The sequence below is a fragment of the Hyperoodon ampullatus genome (assembly GCF_949752795.1).
Source record: "Hyperoodon ampullatus genome assembly, chromosome: 3".
Taxonomy (NCBI): Eukaryota; Metazoa; Chordata; class Mammalia; order Artiodactyla; family Ziphiidae; genus Hyperoodon; species Hyperoodon ampullatus.
Window position 1 is genome coordinate 55,152,261 of NC_136916.1, and position 20,663 is coordinate 55,172,923.

The window sequence follows — 20,663 nt, forward strand, 5'->3', positions numbered from 1 at the left end:
CCTACTTTAAGAAAATCTAGATGTAAAATCTGAATTTATTGGACAGATCAATGTGACACAGATTATTACACATTATGAATGTTTATGACTTGGTGAGAACTAGATGGTAGCTAAATTTAAAAAGCTGACTTTACTCCTTGTTGAAAATCCAAAATGCAGATTAAATGCTACTGAAATGGTAACATAGTCAATGGGGACACATGATTTAAAAAATTTAACAGATGCACTTTTTAAAAGAACCTCTCTTCAGTATATACACATAACAGTTAGTTGTACTTGCTCTTAGGGAAAGATACAATCTCCATGAATCTGATATTATAAATAAAAATTTAATTTAAAGTTTCTATTGTTATTGAAATAGAAAAAGCTGTTTTTAACTACTGTTAAATGAAAAGTGAAAAGTGAGGTAATTCATCTTTTTGACAATAATCTTTCCTTCCAACAGTGTCATCTTCTCTGAAAGTCAAGGTAATTCCTTGTAAATAAGGCTTTTAACAAATTACAAGTATGTAGTAGGTACTTGTCCATCTTCTTCCTAACTACTTGGTGCACTATTGCATAGCGACAATTTTTTTTTCCTGCTTCTTCTTCAGTGGAAGTCTGAGAGTCTGAAATCTGCACTGGCTTGGTTGAGCCTGGGAATTTTTTTGGTACCAGGGGTGTAAATATCCATTGTAGAAATCAGTAGCTGTTAGTGTTTTCTTGAGCATCACTGATCGAACACCAATCCAGCCATCCTATAGGGCAAAAGACAAATAGTGAATACGCGGTGCTGGCAAAACTGGTGGTAAATTTTAGTTTATAAAACTTTTATCATGAAAAAAATAAACCAACAAATCTTTACTAAATGCCAGGCTACAAATAGCACTAAGTAACATATATGATTCTTTGACTCTAAAAGTTTATTACCGAGGAGTGATAACGAATGTATAGACCTATTTAAATCTATTTAAACGTAGACAGGGCAGAATAAAAAGGTATACGTTGTATTTGTGTGGTGCTTGACAGTTTTCAGAGTATGTCCATGTATCTTATTGTTACTGGTTGTCAAAATACAAGCACTCTAAAAAGTAGGCAGATCCAATATTATCCCCAGATAAAACTGATTTTACAAGAGAAAACTGATGCCCAGAGAGTGTGAGTGATTTGTCCAAGGTGACATAACTGGTGGGACCCAAACTCACACGTTGAGACAACCCACTTCTTCTATGAGAGCAAACTGTGGATTTGAAGTATAGATGTATACAGACACAGACATATGCACCCAGTGCTATTCCAGAATAAGTTGAAGAGAGGTGAAGAGAGGTTGCTGTAGGCATTCTGTATCTACAGTCTTGTGTAGGTCAGATCAATCTTATCACACATTTTAAATACTCTTTCTTGAGCATGGAACATCGCACATAAATACCACATGAAGGAAAATACTCAGGAAATGGAAGGAACAAGGAACACTTCTCAGGATAATGCCATTGTCTTAAAAATGATAATGGTTTCAAAGTCATTTTAAATAGTTAAGAAATCTCCTCTCTAACCACATTAAACAGTAGAAGCAAGTAGGATACAGGCACTGTTGTAGTTCAGTGAGATACTCTGACATTACTATTTTTTTGTGATAGTCCTATTAACAAGATGACTTGTTAATTAAATTGGATTACTGAGAATATACAAGTTTCTTTTGAGAAAGAACTAAAGTTACTGAATCTTCTTTCATTGTCTGAGTAATAGTAACACCTTGGTAAAACTTCATCTCTTGAAAAAAATTATACTAGAGATTCTACTATTTCTTAAGAAAATTAAACTGTCCATTGGCTCAATCTGATGGGCAGGCAGTTGAGTGAAGTCTCAGCTAAAAATGACAAATGATACCAACTATAAACTCAGTAAAACAAGTGTGATAATGTGAAACTAAAGGAAAATGTACCTTGCAACAAACCAGCAGTATTTGTGACTGTCTGTGGTATATTACTGATCCTGGAATAACAGCCTGTCCTGTTAATTTTGGATCTAAAGACAGGGGAGGGGAAAAGAGGCATATGAGAGAGAGAATAAATAATTATGCAACTTCACGATGCTTCTTAAAAATCAAAAAACATTCTGCAAGACAGTACTAATATCGGAGGGTACACATCTGCTGATGCCCTGACTTTGTAATCTAAAACTTACGATAGAGCTGTGGTGCTCTGTGTGTATCTTGAACCCAAAGGGAAGCTTTCCATACACACAAGAAGCTATGAGTCCTTTACCCAGTGTCCCAGAGATCAACCTAAAATGTTGAATCTTGAAGTTCTGACCATTTGGGGGAAATAACTAGCTACCAGTGGAGAGACATACAGGAGACTTAGGATCTAAGCTGGCCCTTCCAACCATGACTAAACAAGTCGCAATTCCCAGATTTCTGGGGAACTCTCTGCCTTTGTGGCTCACACTCCTTCAGTCCACCAGGATGGGAGGGCACTGATGGGCCTCTGAATGGACCAGGGTCATGAAATGCTACACCCTGGCCTAAGATTCTCACTGAGGTGCCCAGAGATTTTCATTATGATATTCACCAGAATGAAATCAACCTAGGCACTCTGCATTCCCTGAAAACCTTAATATAGGGAATCACAGAGCTTAAAATGGGATAGTAACACTGATCTGCCTACTTCTCAGGTTCTTATGATGACCAGAAGAGAAAATACACATGAACAGACACTGTAAAGAATAAGACTATAAATGAATGTAAAGTATTACCATTATTGAACTGAAACAAGCTAAAAGAATCCTTATTTTTAGTAAATGGGACCTATGGTAAAACAGACACATTTTCAAATAGACTATACTGAAAACATTTTCCATGTCAGCTATTCAAAAATAAGTACCAGTGAGGATTGAACTATTAACTTCTACCAAATCCAGAAGTTTAATGGTACTATTCACCCAGAGTGTCTGCAACGGAATCTGCAAATAAAATGAAAGAAGGATGATAAATAAATACACTCAACCCTGAAACCCTTTTCAACTACTATTTTGTGTTAATCCGGTCTGACTTCTCTCCCAATTACAGAGGAATTGGGAACTCAGTCTCTAAACCTTACAGAATAGAACATAACATGACCCTCTACATCAGTCTCCAGGATTCATTAGATCTTAAAATTAAACACTATTTTAAAATCAATGTTTATATCTTCATTAATATTTCTAGTTAAAAATCATGCTCATTTTAAAAAATGCAGGCATTACAACAACTATGTTAAAAAAAAATTAGAATGTGAAAGTATTCTGTACTCCCATCCCCAGAGGTAACCACTGCTAATAGTTCAATGTGTATATCCTTGTATTTTTCCTACAAATATAATTATCACAAAAATCTAGAACATACTGTTTGACAAGGAACTTTTTCTACTTAACCATAAACTGTGGACAAATTTTCATCAGTACACACTTATCTATTTCACTCTTTAATCTGCTGCACAGTATTCCATTTTATAAAATGTACCATAATTTATGCAACAAATGCCTTTATGATGGATATTTCATAACACATTACAAAATTACGAAAAAATTTAAATGTGATAACAAATATCCTGGTAGATATATCTTTGAGGACTTTTATAATTCTGGAGAATAGTTGTTTTTTAAGTGGACCACCTGGGTTAAAGAGTATCAACATTTTATTGTTAAACTGCCTTGATAAGAGAAGAAAAATGGCAGTCTATTGCTGTTTATTATTAGTGAGGCTGAGGAGCAGTCCATATCTACCTGCACATGTTATTTATTTCTTAGGCCTATTTATGCCCTTTGCCCATTAAAACAAAAACAAAAACAAACCAAAAAAACCCTGAGTTATTCATCTCTTTCTTATTAATTTGTGAAAGGCTTTTATATTTTTAGGAAATTAGCCCTTTAGTTCTCAGATGATTATGAATATTTTTCTAGTTTGTTGACTTTAAATATTGGGTAATTTTTTTCCATGCATAATTTTTTAATTTTATGGAGTAATATTTATCACTCTTTTCTCTCATGACTTCATTGGTTCATGTCATGCTTAAAAAGGCCTTTCCACGTTTATCAAATATTATAAAATTATTCAACTGTTCTTTTTCCCAGTTCTTTGTGGTTTCATTTTTTGAAAACACTTAAATCCTTGATCCATCTAGATTTTATTTTGATTTGAAAAGGTGAGACTTGAGGGCTCTCCCTTTTAAAGGCTAACCAGCTGTCCCAACACTATTTATTGAATAATCCATCCCACCCTTCCCCTCAGTGTGAAATGCTACCTTTATTACATTTTGATTTAAATAGGCTAACAGAAATTAACACACACCAGGAAATAAGTTCTCTCAACTTTCTGAAGTAAATAAACGGATTTTCAGACTGCAGTTCAGTCCTCTATTTCATAGACGAGGAAAGTGAGGCCCAGAGAAATGCAGCTGTTTTCCCAAGTTTAGACACAGCTAGTTAGTGGCACAGCCAAGGAACAGAATCTATGCTTTCTCATTCTCAGTTCAGTGCTCTTTTGATGACATTCTCTAAAGAGGACATTTTACTTTCAGAGCAGTTAGGTTGTTTCAAAGATGTGAACGATTAATCAGAGAATTAAAGAAATCAGAGAATTAAGTAAATTTGAAGAAAAGTATTCACAACCTTATATATGTCATATTTTGGTAAAATATCCTCTTCTATAATTTGCTTATTTTTCTTTCATCTGCTTCTAATAAAAGTTATGAAATGACTTTCATGTGTGTAACTTTTTTCTTTCAAAGAACTCAAAATACTTCTGAAACATGATTACTGTTTGAAAAATGTTTATATTTACTGAGAACTATAAATATGATAGGTATAGAATCAGAATATACCCTTCTTGTTCTTGAGGAGGTAAAGCTCATCTTCACCTTATCATCAGAGCACTGAAGAAAGGAAAGTGATGGTAAGAAAACAGTCATTTCTGTGCCCACTGTCATTACTGTCAAAATCACATGCTGGCGTGGATTTAAATTCACAGTTTATCTCCTTTGATCTTGACAGTTGTGGACCAGGTCATTAACCTCATTTTAGAGATAGAAAAGCAGAAGCTCAGAGAAGATAGAAAAGCAGAAACTCAGAGAAGATAAGGATCTTGCTCTTGGTTAATACACGGCAACTCTAGGAATCAAATTTCACCTTCTGGCTCCAAGATAGGCACACCTTCTGTTGTAGCACAAGAATTTCTCAGTGGAGAGGAAAAGTGAATTGCAGAAGATAAGAATTATTATGCAGTGTTTAACTTTTTGGGGAACTGTCAAATTGTTTTCTAAAGCAGCTGCCCCATTTTACATTTCTACCAACAATGAATGAGGGTTCCAAATTTCTCCGTATCCCTGTCAACACTTGTTATTGTCTGTTTTTAAAATTACAGTAATCCTAGTGTGAAGTGGTATCTCAGTATAGTTTTGATTTGCATTTCCCTAATGACTAATGAAATTATCTCTTCATATGCATAGTAGCCATTTATATATTTTCTTAGGATAAATGTCTATGTAGATCCTTTGCTGATTTTCTAATCATGTTATTTATCTTTTTGCTATAGAAGTTCTTTATATACTCTGGATACTAGACCCTCATCAGATTTGTGATTTGCAAATATCTTCTTCTATTATGTAGGTTGTCTTTTCATTTTCTTGTTAGTGTTCTTTGAAGCCCAACAGTTTTAAATTTTGAAGTCCAATTTCTCTATTTTTAGTTCATTGCTTATGCTTCAGGCATTATATCTAAGAACCACCGCCTACTTCAAGGTCATGAAGATATGCCCCTATATCTTCTTCCAAGAGTTTTCATAGTTTCAGCTCTTACATTTAGGTTTCTGATCCACTTAGAGTTCATTTTTATATGTGGTATGAGGTAGGGATCCAAATCCATATCTTCTGATTGTGGATATCCAGTTGTCCAAGCACCATGTGGTAAAAAGATTATTCTTTCCCCATCAAATTGCCTTGGCACCCTTATCAAAAATCGAGTGACCATAAATGTATGGGTTTATTTCTGGACTCTGAATTCTATCCCATTGAGCTTTATGTCTTTGTCAGTATCACACTGCCTTGATTACTGTAGCATTGTAGTAAATTTTGAAATCAGGAACTATGCATCCTGATTTCATAGGAACTTTGAAATTGGAAATTCATTCTTCTTTTTCAAGATTTTCTGTCTATTCTGGGCCTCTTGGGATTCCATATGAATTTTAGGATAAGCCTGTCAATTTCTGCAAAGAAGTCAACTAGGATTTTTATAACAATTGTGTTGAGTCTGTATATCAATTTGGGGAATAGTGCCATCTTAACAATATTAAGTCTTCTAATCCATAAATACAGAGGCCCTTCCATTTACTTAGGTCTTCTTTACTATTTATTAGCCCTATTAGTTTTGGGGGGTGGAATTATTTATAATTTTCTATATATAAGATTACACCATCTGCAAATATAGTTTTACATTGTTCCTTTTTTTCTTGCCTAATCACCCCGGCTATAACCTCCAGTACAATGTTGAATAGAAGTGGTGACAGTGGACACCTTTGTCTTGTTCCTGATCTTAGAGGGAACAGTTTCAATCTTTCGCCATCAAATATGATGTTAGATTTGGATTTTTTTGTAGATATTCTTCATCAGATTGAGGAAGTTCCCGTCTATTCTTAGTTTGTTGAACATTTTTATCATGAAAAGGTACTGGATTTTTCAAATGCTGTTTCTGCATCTACTGAGATAATTATGTGGCTTTTGTCCTTTATTCCATTAATATGGTATATTATGTGGATTGATTTTTGTATGTTGAACCAGGCTTACATTCCTGGGCTACATCCCACTTGGTCAGTGTATAATCCTTTTCTACATGTTGTTTGATTCACTTTGCTAATTCTGTTAAGGGTTTTTGCCTCTATATTAACAAGGGCTATTGATTTGTAGTTTTCTTTTCTTGTAAAATCTTTATCTGGTTTAGCTTACTTGACTTTTGTACTAGCTACTCCCTCTGCCTGGAATGGTCTTTTCCTGATCTTGGCATGACTTGCTCCTTATTGTCTTTCAGACCTCAGCTTAAATGTCAGTTCAAAGTGGCCGTCCCCATTTAGATATCCAGTCTAAAATAGCCACCAGTTAATCTATCACATTATTTTAATTTTCATCAAAGAGCTTATCACACCATCTGATATTTTTCTTATTTATTTATTTGTTTCCGTCTTCTCACATCACCTCTAATACCTAGAACAATGCCTGACATATAAGAGGCTTTCAATAAATATTTTGTTTAATGAATGAATAAGAACAGATATCATTTAATGAGTACCTACTCAGATACTGTACTAGATGCTTTATATACATTATATCATTCTAATTTTCAAATGAACTAACTAAAGCTCAGAGCTAAATAACCTTCTCAAGTCTACAAAGCGAGGAAGTAGCAGAGAGAAGATGGAACCCAGCTCCGTCTGGCTCTAAAGTCAATGTTCCTTGCCCTATGCCATTCTCTTACAGTGGGGAAAGTACAGGGTTTGACGTCAGGCAGATCTGGTTCAAAACCTGACTCTCACTAACTAGCAATGTGACCTTGAGCAACATTCAACAGCCATTCACTGAGTATCTTCTTTAAGCCTCAATTTCATCAACTTAAAGTGGGATAATACCCACAACATGAGGCTGTAATCCTCACCGGAGAACCTGGCATGCTACAGATATTCAATGGCAGTTCACCATTTTAACCTACAGAGGAGGTCCATTAAAACCCCACACTTGGTAGACTCAGAGTTCAAACAACATAAGATGCTATCAAAATGAAGGGAAAAAACTCCAATAAATTTGTCAAAGAACTGAGAATTTAATTCAGATATTTTAACAAGTTATTACAACTAGATTTTGTATGCCATATGTAGAAATCAAGGATTTAAGAATTCAGTTGTAAAAAATGGGCCAAAGGCAGAAAGACATACTAGTAAAAGCATTGGACTAGGAGTTAGAAGATTTAGGTTCATTATTCAGTGACTGGGCACCCGAAGTTAGTCACTTCATTTTCATTCTCCTCATCTATGAAACAGGATAATAAAATTTGGTTATGGGAGATGGCAAAATATCTATTTTAAAGTACTTTGTAAATTCTAAGTCCCCTATGAAAACTTGAAGTTTAAAGAATATTTAAAAAATGAATGTCATATATTCAAAAGAACTGAAACAGGGACTCAAACAGATATGTGTACACCCAAGTTCATGCAGCATTATTCACATTAGCTAAAAGGTAGAAACAACCCAACTGTCCATTGATAGACAAATGGATAAACAAAATGTGCTATATACATACAATGGAATATTACTCAGACTAAAAAAGGAATGACATTCTGATACATGGTACAACATGAATGAAACTTGAAAACATTATGCTAGGTGAGATAAGCCAGACACAAAAGGATAAATATTGTATGATTCCACTTATAAAAGGCAGATTCATAGAGACAGGAAGTAGAATAGTGATTACCAGGGACTGTGGGGGGGGGGAATGAGGAGTTGTTATTTAATGGGTATAGAGTTTCAGTCTGAGATGATGAAAAAGTTCTGGAAATGGATACTGGTGATGGTTGCATAACAATGTAAATGTACTTAATGCCACTGAACTATATACTTAAAAATGGTTTAAATGGTAAATTTTATGTTATATATATTTTATCCCAATAAAAAAAGTTTCTTTTTTTTTAACATCTTTATTGGAGTATAATTGCTTTACAGTGTTGTGTTAGTTTCTGCTGCATAACAAAGTGAATCAGCTATATGCGTATGTATATCCCCATATCACTTCCCTCTTGCATCTCCCTCCCACTCTCCTTATCCCACCCCTCCTAGTGGTCGCAAAGCAGAGCGGATCTCCCTGTGCCATGAAGCTGCTTCCCGCTAGCTATCTATTTTACATTTGGTAGTGTATATATGTCAGTGTTATTCTCCCACATTGTCTCAGCTTACCCGTCCCCCTCCCCTTGTCCTCAAGTCCATTCTCTACATCTGTGTCTTTATTCCTGTCCTGCCCCTAGGTTCAAAAGAACCAAAAGATAGTTATTTTAAAAAAAAATGAACTTCAGGATCCTTTGGTTTTGTTTATGAGATTTATTCCTAAATTAAAATATTTCAAAAGTAAATTACACACACACACACTCACACACACAATAAGGTAAAACTGCAATTTGACTTCCAACTTACTATATTTCCAATGGCACGATGAAGTCTGAATATCTGCTCTGAAGTTTGTTCCTCCCATTTTACACAGCTGGTAGCAGCAGAAATCTTAGGGGCTACAAGATAAAGCCAATAGCAAGAATGAATATCAGATCAATGACCATAAATTGGTAATTACTGATACTGAATGACAGCTACAAGAGAATTCATTATATTATTTTCTCAACTTTTGTATGTTTTAAATTTTCCATAATATAAGATATATACATACATACATAGTAAATAAAAGTACTAGAAGAAAACATGGGTAAATTTCTTTATAACCTAGTAATAGAAAAAGTCCTTCTATGACTCAAAATCCAGAAACAATTAAAGAATGATAAATGTGACTACAAAAAATTAAACTTTTGTAAGACAAAAAGAAATGCCATAAATCAAGCCAAAAAACAAATGACAAACAAGTTATTTGCAATTTATATCACAGTACTTTATATCTGTTTATATATATCCCATGAGAGATGTATCTATAATAAATATAATAAATATATTTATATATTTATATATAATTACTATATATATGTAATATATATATATTATATATATTTATATTATATTTAGGAGTACTTTGTATCTATTATATAGATTTATTTCTATCTATTACACAAACTACTCCTAAAAACTGAGACAAAAAAGACCAAAAACCAGATAGAAAAATGGGCAAAAGATATAACAGACCCTTCTCAGAAAAAAAGAAATGCAAATAGTCCTTAAACATATAAAAAGCTCCTCAGCCTCACTCAAGGAGGAATGTAAATTAAAACTACTCCAAGACACAATTTTTTATCTATTAGATTAGGAGGTAACGTATGCATAAAGTTATTCATAGTGGCATTATTTGAAATAGCAAAAGATTGGTAACAATCCAAATGTCCACCAATAGGGGATCTATTGATTAAATTATGATTTACCCATACAAGTGAGAACTATACTGCCATAAAAAAGAACAGGAAAATTTCTTCTTATTGATAGGAAATGATCACTAGGATACACCGTAAAGTGAAAAAAAGAAAGATGCAGAAGAGTGTATATTTTATGCCACCTTTTGTGGAAGAAAAAAGGAAAAATCAGTTTTAAAGTATGTGTTTTTGCTTATTTTCATAAAAGGAAACAACTGAAAGGCTAAATCAGAAACTACTAACTCTAGAGGGAGGGAAACAGGATTGGAAGAGATACAAATGGGATGGAAGTAAGACTTCTTCTCTGTATAACCTTTTCAAATAGTTTTAACTTTGAATCATGTAAGTATTTTATATATTCAAAAATAAGATTTAGTTGTAAAGAGGAAAATGCAACCCTGAAAATTAAAAACAAACTGAAACAAAGGAACTTAACTATATATCAAAGTAGATAACAAAACCACATGGAAAAAATAATTATCTCCAGTAAGTTTTGAACACAGTACTCTGACTATATACCCTTCGTAGGATATATTTTAAGGACAAAAAAACCAAAAAAACAAAAAACTGCAGAAAAAAAAAACTGCAGAAAAATCTTAACTCTCACTTAGTAGTTATACTTTCTGTAGTGATATTGGTGCTGTAATCTTGAAATTATCTTATGCACAGCAAATAAAAAACAGGTCAGCATTGATTTAAAAAAGATTTTCTGTGTAAGAGAAAATACCGGAAAAACCCTGTACTTTAAAATTTGAATCAGAAACAATATGAGCTCAAATATTTTTTTTTAAAGGCTTTACTGAATTTGTTACAATACTGCTTTTGGGTTTTTTTGGTTTTTTTTTTTTGCGGTATGCGGGCCTCTCACTGTTGTGGCCTCTCCCGTTGCGGAGGACAGGCTCTGGATGCGCAGGCTCAGCGGCCATGGCTCACGGGCCCAGCCGCTCCTCGGCATGTGGGATCTTCCCGGACCGGGGCACAAACCACGTGTCCCCTGCATAGGCAAGCGGACTCTCAACCACTGCGCCACCAGGGAAGCCCATGCTTCTGTTTTATGTTTTGTTTTTTGGGCCCTGAGGCATGTGGGATCTTAACTCCCCAACCAGGGATTGAACCTGCACCCCCTGCATTGGAATGTGAAGTATTAACCACTGGACAGCCAGGGAAGTCCCTGAACTCAAACATTTTTTAAAAATGCCTACCCTTCTCCACTAACACTTCACTTTGGAACACATCATTGTATTAGATGGTTTCTAAATACTACCCCCCAACTAAAATAAACAAGGGAGAGGAGGCTGATTCCAACATGGGACAGAGAATTTACAAGGTGAGCCTGGGACATCTTGCGATAGAAACAAGGAAGTGCTCAAAAACTAGCTGGGGGTGGAGGGATGTCAAAGGATTCGGGAGCCAACTTTAAGAGGCTCCCACTAGCGAAATTTGGGACAACTTGAGCAGCACAAAGCATTAAGAATGTAATTAACTATAAAACACAGTAAATAAAAATCCACAAGTCAAATAACTAAAAAAACTCACTCGCCACCATAATTGAAGGTGATTATGGCACCAACTCCCTATCTTAAATATTGATAATTAGAGAAAGAATTAAGTATTTATCCTGCCATTTTAGGATGAATTAAAATTCACCCGCAATTAATAAGGAAAAGCTCTTCTTTACAGAACAATGCCAACTATTAAGTATAAAAGGAATTGGAAAATCACCATTTTGATTTTCATTGAAATAATTCATTCAGGGAAGGAGCATCAATCCATGCTAAAACTGTTACGTGAAAGGCTGGTAGGGAACCGGATATTTGCATGGTGCCAAAGTATTACCCCATGGATTACCTGCCATTTGCAAAGGGAGAAATACATCTTTACACTGGAAAGATCTGGTGGTCACCACCTCCATCAAGTGATCAAATTTAGCGTCACTAGCCTTGATGCAACCTGGTATTATGGCTTGCTGATATGACTCCCTAAGACTGTAGGGGACGGAGGCGGGGGCTTCTCTGAGTAGATCCTTTAAACAGTTTTAACTTTTGAGTCATGTAAATGTCTTACGTAGTCAAGAAATAAAACTACATCATAAATAAAAATAAAATGCAACCATTAAGGTTAAAAAACAAAGTGAAACAAATATCACTGGAACACAATATCATCTATGAAATACTCTTTCCACAAACTTTAAGCCCGAATCTCATCAAGCCTGTAGAACTTCCAACTTACAGGAACTTTAAGGGCTAGAAAAACACATTAAACAACACTGGAAGGAAAGAGACAATTGGCCTGGTCTCTTCAAAAAGTTAATGACATGGAGGGAAAAAAATAGTGGAGGAATTACTCTAATGAGACTAAAGAGACATACAACTAATTATAATTGGATCCTAGTTTGAAAAAATATACAGCTATAAAATATATTTTTAGAGTGTCAGGAAAATTTAAATATGGACTGGCTATTCGATGCTATTAAGGAACTGTTCATTTTTCCTAGGAGATGCATGTTGAAATATTTAGGGATGAAAGGTCATGATGCATACTTCCAAATGGTATAGCAAAAATTAAAATATATATGCTACATAAACACATATATATGGCCAAACATTAATAATTGTTGACTCTGGGTTAAACAGGTATTCACTGTCTTTCAACTTACCTTTGTGTTTGGTATTTTTCAATATAAAGAATAGAGAAAATTGTTCTAATCTTTCATAAGGCTAAATGTGAAGAGGGAGAGAGACCCCTTACCAATCATTCTCTGGAAAAGGACATGCAAGTGGACATTCAATCTTTAGTCAAAATTAAGGGAAACTTGCAAGTGAGGAAGCCACAGTGTTCAGATGCCATCACAACAAACAAAACCTTAGGAAAGATGTAAGAGTCTCTGCCATCTGCACTTACCATGTGTCACCCCCTCGGCTGGCTGCTGCCTTCCATTGTTCAAACTTTCAGGCAAATTTTTCAAAACTGAAATAAGCTTTAAAAAAAGGAGAGTAATATATTCAAGATGAAAAGAACGAAAGCAGAAATACATTACAATTCAGTACCATGAAATTACAGCTTTAAGAGCTGTGTGGCAGGGTAAAGCAGTAAATTGGCTTAGGCTGTGAGGATCCATCTACTTGGTGGAGTTTCAGTAGAGATGTTGCTCTCTGTAGAGTACAGGTCATTGATTTCCTTCCAGAGAATACTGAGCCTCGACTAGCTGTCAGAACAGCCTGTGCTCGGCCATCCACACTCGCACTCTCACTCTGAAGGAAGGCAGTGGGGACTTCATACTCTGGAGTCACATAGTTCTGGGTTCAAATCCCAGTTCTACCACCTGCTAGCTGTGTCACTGTGGAAAAGTTATTTTACCTGTCTGTGGCCTTCAATGTCATTATCTATAAAACAGTTGAAAGCAATAGCTACCTCAAAGGTTTCTTGCAAAGGTAAAAAAAAAAATAAGTCTATGAAAGTATCTAAAACAGTCTTGGCACACAAGCCAGTGCTCAATAAACGACAGACACTATAATAACAGCATTTCCGAGGTGAGTGCCTAGAATGGGAAGCATCATCTATACAGCAGGGGGTGGGGTGGAGGGGGCGGTTCCTCTACAGAAAATTTAGTTCAGATGAAAATAATTAATTGGGTCATTAAGCCTTTATTCACACCCTATTGTATGCAGACTCAAAAGTCTCAGAGTTCATTTACAGCTAGAGGGTCAGCAGAATTCCAATGGTACAGATGCAAATGACTGGAACACAGGCATACAAGTGGGAGGAAAACAGAGACTTACTTAGGAAATGATGTTAGTTCAGTTCGACAGGGGTGAATGGTACGTCTATGAGACTAAGGAGAGTGAAAATGGGAAGAATAGTCTTAAAGCCTCACCATGAAATGTAACAGACCATATAAAATCACATATTTCATTCAAAAGCTTTGATTACGTACATACTCTGTGTAAATTCTCAAAGACTAACATAAGATCACAAAAGCCATGCTAATTTTTAGGAAGCCAGGGATAGAAACCACTTTTTAAAAAGAAGCTTAAAATCACACATCATAAAATTGTTCTTTTCATCATAACCACTTAGGAAACAAGCAGGGGGATATTGGAAAACTGTACCATGTTGGCACCCAGTCTTGACAGCACTGCTTCCAAATCCTTTGTGGTGCTCTTGGGTGGTACAGGAACTGTTTCCTGTTTGAGAATTGGGCCTACATCAAACCTACCAAAAAATTAAAAGCAAATAATAACATGATTACTGACTATTTCTTAAGATCAATATGTTTGTCTACATGAAAGTTTATATACCACAAAGATAGTTTTTTTGTTTGTTCGGGTGGGTTTTGTTTTGTTTTGTTTTTTTAGGCCACACAGTGTGGCTTATGGGATCTTAGTTCCCTGACCAGGGATCGAACCCAGGCCCGCTGCAGTGGAAGTGCAGAGTCCTAACCACTGGAAGGCCAGGAAATTCCCCCACAAGGATAGTTTAACCGTGGCCATGAATGTGACTATTAGCCATTGGCAAGGGAGAAATGTCAGTTAGAAAGAAGGGAGAACAACATTAGCATGTTACTAATATCACTTTAGTCTATCAACTAGATAGTTTAAGCACGTTAACTTTTCACCATTCTCTGCATTTTCATCTGCTTTATTCTTAAGTACCATTTTCTGGTCATTTATGGAGTCAATACTTGAGCTTAACAAAATTAAATTCTAATACAGTCATTTTACCAAACTATTAAAATTTTAAAAATTAAAATCCATAACATTTTGAAAAAAGAAAGAAGGGAGAGCAAAATCTGGCCTATATTTAGATTTTAGGTTTATTTTTTCACAAAGGAAAAAGGTTGCATATCAGGGATTTAAATGCAACTACAAATAATTCTATCATTAGTAGTAAATAGTACAAAAAAATCTCTAATTATATAATGAAAGTACAGAGCAAAGAATATGTTTTCCAAGGAAGTACAACTAGGAATTTACAATCATTCCTTCCTGTATTTCCTTTCTCAAAGGACAAGAGTTTTGCCTGAATTATAATCAATAGTGATTATAAGTAGGTGCAAGGGTATTTGCATTCCCATAAGTCTTATATTCAATATTTTATATCAAGCTCTGCAAATATAGGCCATCAGTTTTTATTAGAAATATATTTTGTTTTAAATACTTAACTTTGTGGTCTGTTAACTCTATTTTTAACCTATGAGCTTTAATAAAATGCTTATTATGAAAAGTTACAAACATTCCAAAAACAGAATGAACAGTCTAAGGAATCCCCATATACACATCTCCCAGATTTGAGAATTACCAAAGTTTCGCCACTCTTGTTTCATCTGCCCCTCCCTTCTTTTTTTTTTTTTTTGAAGTAAGTTAAAGCAAATCCCAGATATTGACTTAGTCTTGTGAACTTGTTAATTTTTCTTTTCTATGGGGATGTTAGGTGATAATAGGCAGAGGCATAATACACTCCTAAAACAATTTAAAATAATTGTTTCTTAGATTGTAGGTATAATTTAAAAAATTAAACATTTAAGACAATTATATAACACACTGGTATACAATGTATTCTTACTTCAGGTTCCAAAAAATTTTTGACCATAGAAACCAAAGCCAGCAGAACAGAGATTCATAACTAATATACAAAAATCCATCTCTCATCTACACAACATCGTTTATAGAAATCCAGTTGTTAATAATTTATTTCAATTAACAAGTTTAAAGAGACACTGTGTAAATGCCAAACACATGTGGTTTGTTAGAAACCAGGAAGAAACCCAGGAGTTAGAGAAATTAGTACTCTAGTACACTCTAATTTATTACTAATTTCTAACTCCTAATTAGAAATTAGGAGTTAGAAATTAGTAATAAATTAGAGTAATTAGTACCCACTCATCCACCTCCACTTGCCCCCAGGCAGACTGACATCAACAATCACCATCACAAAAAGTCTCAAGAAAATATGCTCTACCTTTTAGGCCTAATTTGCATAATCGTTACTCCAGCAACTGTGTCTCCGTGCAGGACCGTATGGATTATAGGGGCTGGACCACGCCACCTCGGGAGGCAACTGGGATGGACATTCAAGATGCCACTGAGTTAGAAAAGGCAGGAAATTAGTATGCAAGTGGGCTTTTTACCATTTAGTTTACTGCTACCTAAACTAATATGCTACTTTTCATCATTAAACTTGCCCAGAAGTTTTGAAAAACAGTTAAATCTGGTCTCATACCAACTGAAGCAGGAGTCAGAGCTAAGTTCAACTTTCTTACCATAAGAGACCAATGAAACTCAATTAAAAAAAGAGCAGGAACAACTATTCATTGTTCCGAAGATGTTCCAGCTTCACAATTCGAGACATAGCTCGCAATGTCTGGGAGTTTTTAAATAAAGACAAAAAATGTGTTTTTTACTCTATAAGAAAAACCACTCAAATGCAATCATGCATCTCATGGATGATGTGAATTACATGTATAGTTTAGTTACATAATTACCCTCATTTCACTTTAGAGTTCCTAAAACAAGCTTCTTAAATCCCCATCTAATGATTTATTCACCTTTGCTGTTTATCCCTATACACCTTTCACCCATTAATGAGCAATTTTAATAATTTACTAATCTGTCATTAGTTTAATGTCTCCATCAGCATGAGTATACACTTGAGAGTGCATATGTGTATATATATATTCTAAATTCCACTGTTCAGCCCAGTCTCATTCATCCAACAAATATTTACTGAGCACAATCCATGTTCTGGCACTAAGTGCTGGGGATATAAGCAACAGTGAACCACACCGAAAAAAAAAAAAATTCTGCCCTCATAGGCCAATATAAGGACTTGACTTTTATTCTGAGGGAGATGGAAAACCACCAGAGAATTTTGAGCAAAGTGACATGATCTATGTTTTAAAAGGATCACTTTGGTGTTGGGTGGTAAAAGACTGAGAGGGCCAAAGACAGAAGTGGAGACCACTTAGGAGGCTACTGCAGTATGACAGCCAAGAGTGGTGGCAGCAGAAGTGATGAGAATCAGACATTCTAGAGAGGTTTCAAAGGCAGAGCCAACAGGATTTCCTGATGGATTGGATGCGTGGTGTGAGATAAGGAATTAAGAATAATGCCAAGGCTTTGGGTCCGAGCAACTTAAAGCCTGGAGTCACCGTGTACTGAGATGAAGATTTTGGGAAGGAACAGGTTTTGGGGTGAAAGTTCAGGAATGTTGTTTTGGACATCTTACATGTAAGGTGCCTATCAGACATCCAAGCAGAGCTGCGGAGGAGGCAGTGGCTATCAGGGGCCTGGAGTTCAGGGAGAGATCTGAACTGGAGGGACACATCTGGGAGTTATTAGCATACACATGGAATTTAAATGAGGGTGGGTGAGAGCTCATAGATAGTGATAAAGAGCATCATACATTTTAACAATTCATGCCACTAATAAAATCTTTTATTTTAAGAGAAAATACTAAAGAAAGCAGAATTAAGTTCAAGTTATTGCACTTTAGATACCAGGTCCATATATGAAGACCGAGGTCTCTACACATTTGTATTTCCTTACAAATAAAACTTACTAGGGAAATTTAAGAATAAGAGCCTCACTCAAAAGTCGGCCAAATGAAGCTACCACTCCAACATCATATTCTCCAGATCCCACATCTGGCCACTCATACACTGGAAGCTGAGATTGGACAGCATATTGCTTCACCGGCAGTCTTTTTGGTGAGGGAACTGTGACCACCTCCAAGTTTTCAATTAACTCTTCCCCTTTGTTTTCCCTAAATTGGAAAGATTAGAAGAAAATGTGACAGTGTTAAGACAATGTCGGAAAGCTAAACTACTTCACGCATTTCTAAGGCATTTTTATGATTAAATTCACAAAGCATTTAAGGGTAAATGATTAAAACTAGTGCAACTGAGAGACTAAAGTTTTGTTTTTATTTAATTGTTTTAAATTTAAAGAGTCACAAGTGGCTACTGGCTACTGTTTGGACTGTTATGGTTGTAGAAATTTCCTGTGCATGCAGAAACATATACAGTAGAGACATTTTACACAATTGTAATATTATATATACTGTCCTGCATTTTGTTTTTTTCTCTTAACATTATGTATGCTATTATGTGAGTCTTTTTAAAAAATGGGTTAAATATACATTTGCTTGTATATGCATCAAACATTTCTAGAATAGGAAACTGAAAACAGTGGCTATCTTTGAAGTGAAGAGAAGAACTGGGGACTGGGAGAAAGAGATGGAAGGAACTGACTTTTCATTTTATATCTTTTGAATTTTTTACTATAACCACATGTTATTCAAACAATACTTAAAATATATATATATATACATATATATGTGTATATATATATATATGTATATATATACACACACACACCATGGGCATCATTCCATGACACTATATGTAGCACTACCTCATTTTTTTTACCTGCTGCAAAGTATTCCAGTGCCTGGGGCTGTTTATTTATTTATTTAGTAGGTACTGCATCATGCAGGCACAACATCATAAATGTTGAGGATTTATGAGAAAAGGAATAGACAGGAGGGCCCAAAAGAAAAAGTGCAGAAGTACTGGAGCTGCCAAGTGAAGCATCAGCAGAAGCGTCAGGATACACGCAGTGAGAGGTGCAGGAGGCCATACAAGAAAAGTAGCATGTAGAGAGTGTATTACGGAGGTGTGCAAAGGGAACATGTGTGAAGGAAGTGTTTCAGGGTGTGTTACAGAGGGTAGTGTGTGAAGGGGGAAATACAAGGGGATTCATGAATGAGTCAACATCAGGGTCTGCTGGGAAGTATTTGTAGAGAAGACTTGATGAAGGGAGACTGCAGAAATGAGTGTGAGGGTGCATCAGGAAAAAACGGAGTGGGGAAATAAAAAATGGAGGCTGGGGAAAGGAGACAGAGCAGGATATATGCGTATAGCCACCACATACCATGGACTTTCAGGACAGGTTGGATCTCAATTATTTTTGTCCAGGAAACACAATTTGTTAAATTTTAGAAATACTAAATGTATACCTAAGAGCTCTGATTTATAAATTTATTTATAGGAAAACAGTTCGTTTTTGTACTATGTCTTCATTTCAGTCTCAGAAAACTGGGTCCGGTTGTATATAGGGAGGCGATGGGGAGCGAAGGCGTGAGGCAAGTGTGTGCAGAGGGATGGATGTCTGTGCCTGGGAAGAAGCCCAAAGGATTAGATGATACAAATCAGGTGAGTAGGAGGCAGAAGGAGGAAGTGGAAAGGGGAGGTCCTTTAAGTCAGAGCACGTTTTACTACCAACCTGCTCAGCTGATGACCTGGGGCAATCTCTTAACCTCTCTGAGCTACGGTTTACATGCTAAACGGGCAGGGAGGTGGTGGGACTGGACGGAGGTGATGCAGGTAAAGCAACGAGCGTGGCCTTGGCACCGCGGGGCGCCCGGTGGCGCTCAGAGCGCGGAAAGAGTCGGGCGTGTAGACCGGACGGGACCAGGCGGGCGCCCAAGGGCTGACCGAGCACCTTCCGGGCGCCCGGAGACGCCGAGATCTGGGCCCACACCCCTCCGGCGCAGCTGCTTTCCCCGACTAGGAGTCCAAACCCTCGAGGCCGGCCGCAGTGGCTCCACAGCCGCGCCCTCGACACCCGGGCCTCCCAGTCCCTGACCCCGGTACCTGGCGGCCTGCAGCGCCCGCAGCGTTTCGCGGGCGAACTGGTCAGTGCCGAAAAAGAGCACCCGCCAAGGCGGCTTCTCGCGGACTCGAGCGCCCCGGCCGTCCTCCCCGCCAGAGGACCCGCTCAGGCCGACCAGGGATCGCCACTGAGGGCTCGGCCTCCTGCCCGCGCCGCCGCCGCCGCCGCCGCCGCTGCCTGGCAGGGGCCCCCAGCAGCCCCGTACCAGACCCCTCATTGCCTCCGCGGGCGGCCCACCCTGCGCAGGCGCATTGTGGTGGGGGCAGCAGGAGCTAGGCAGGAGGGGCGGGGCCGGGGAGGAAACCCGGTGGGCGAGGTCTTTCAGCGACTGGGGCGGGGCTTGCCTGATTGCAGGCGCGGCAGATGAAGGAATTTGCCGGTTCAAGCGTCCCCGTGACTTTTGTTGCATTTGTTTGCACGATTTAGCCAATTTCCCCAAACAACTCTTTTGGAACAAATCATATGTGTTTTCAGACGACGAAATCTCATTTATTTGTTTATTTCTGTATCATTTTCTCAGCCATTATAACTAATATTTACTAGAAGCCATGCTTTGGCTAAGCATTTTATATATCCGTTAGTTTAGTTAATCCTCATATCAACTATACCAGGGAGATATTATTACAACCATTTTACTGAAGAGGATCTGAGGCTCCGTGAAATTAAGGTAATTACCTATGTAGGATCCTCACAGCTAGCCCCATGTAGCTCCAAATTCTGTGATCCTAACCATTTGGCCTTCATAGCAATCCTATGTACTAGGGAAGTCAATGTCCCCTTTTTGCCCCTGAGGAAACGGAGGATTAATTCTTGTTCGTAGTCACTCTGGTGAATCAAAGGCCCGCTCTTGCCCGTACCCCGTGGGTTCCCTCCCA

At 36.9% G+C, this 20,663-nt stretch overlaps 1 protein-coding gene across 1 annotated transcript; it reads right to left on the minus strand.

The window, feature by feature from the left end:
* Window positions 1–551: 551 nt before the first annotated feature.
* Window positions 552–20,005, minus strand: MTFMT (mitochondrial methionyl-tRNA formyltransferase; the record flags this gene model as incomplete). Its single annotated transcript, XM_079701176.1, has 9 exons — window positions 552–737; window positions 1,922–2,004; window positions 2,862–2,940; window positions 9,186–9,277; window positions 13,019–13,094; window positions 14,227–14,329; window positions 16,076–16,198; window positions 17,675–17,878; window positions 19,770–20,005. The coding sequence occupies 9 exons, from the start codon at window positions 20,003–20,005 to the stop codon at window positions 552–554; spliced, it is 1,182 nt and encodes a 393-aa protein (XP_079557302.1).
* Between the last annotated feature and the right edge of the window lie 658 nt (window positions 20,006–20,663).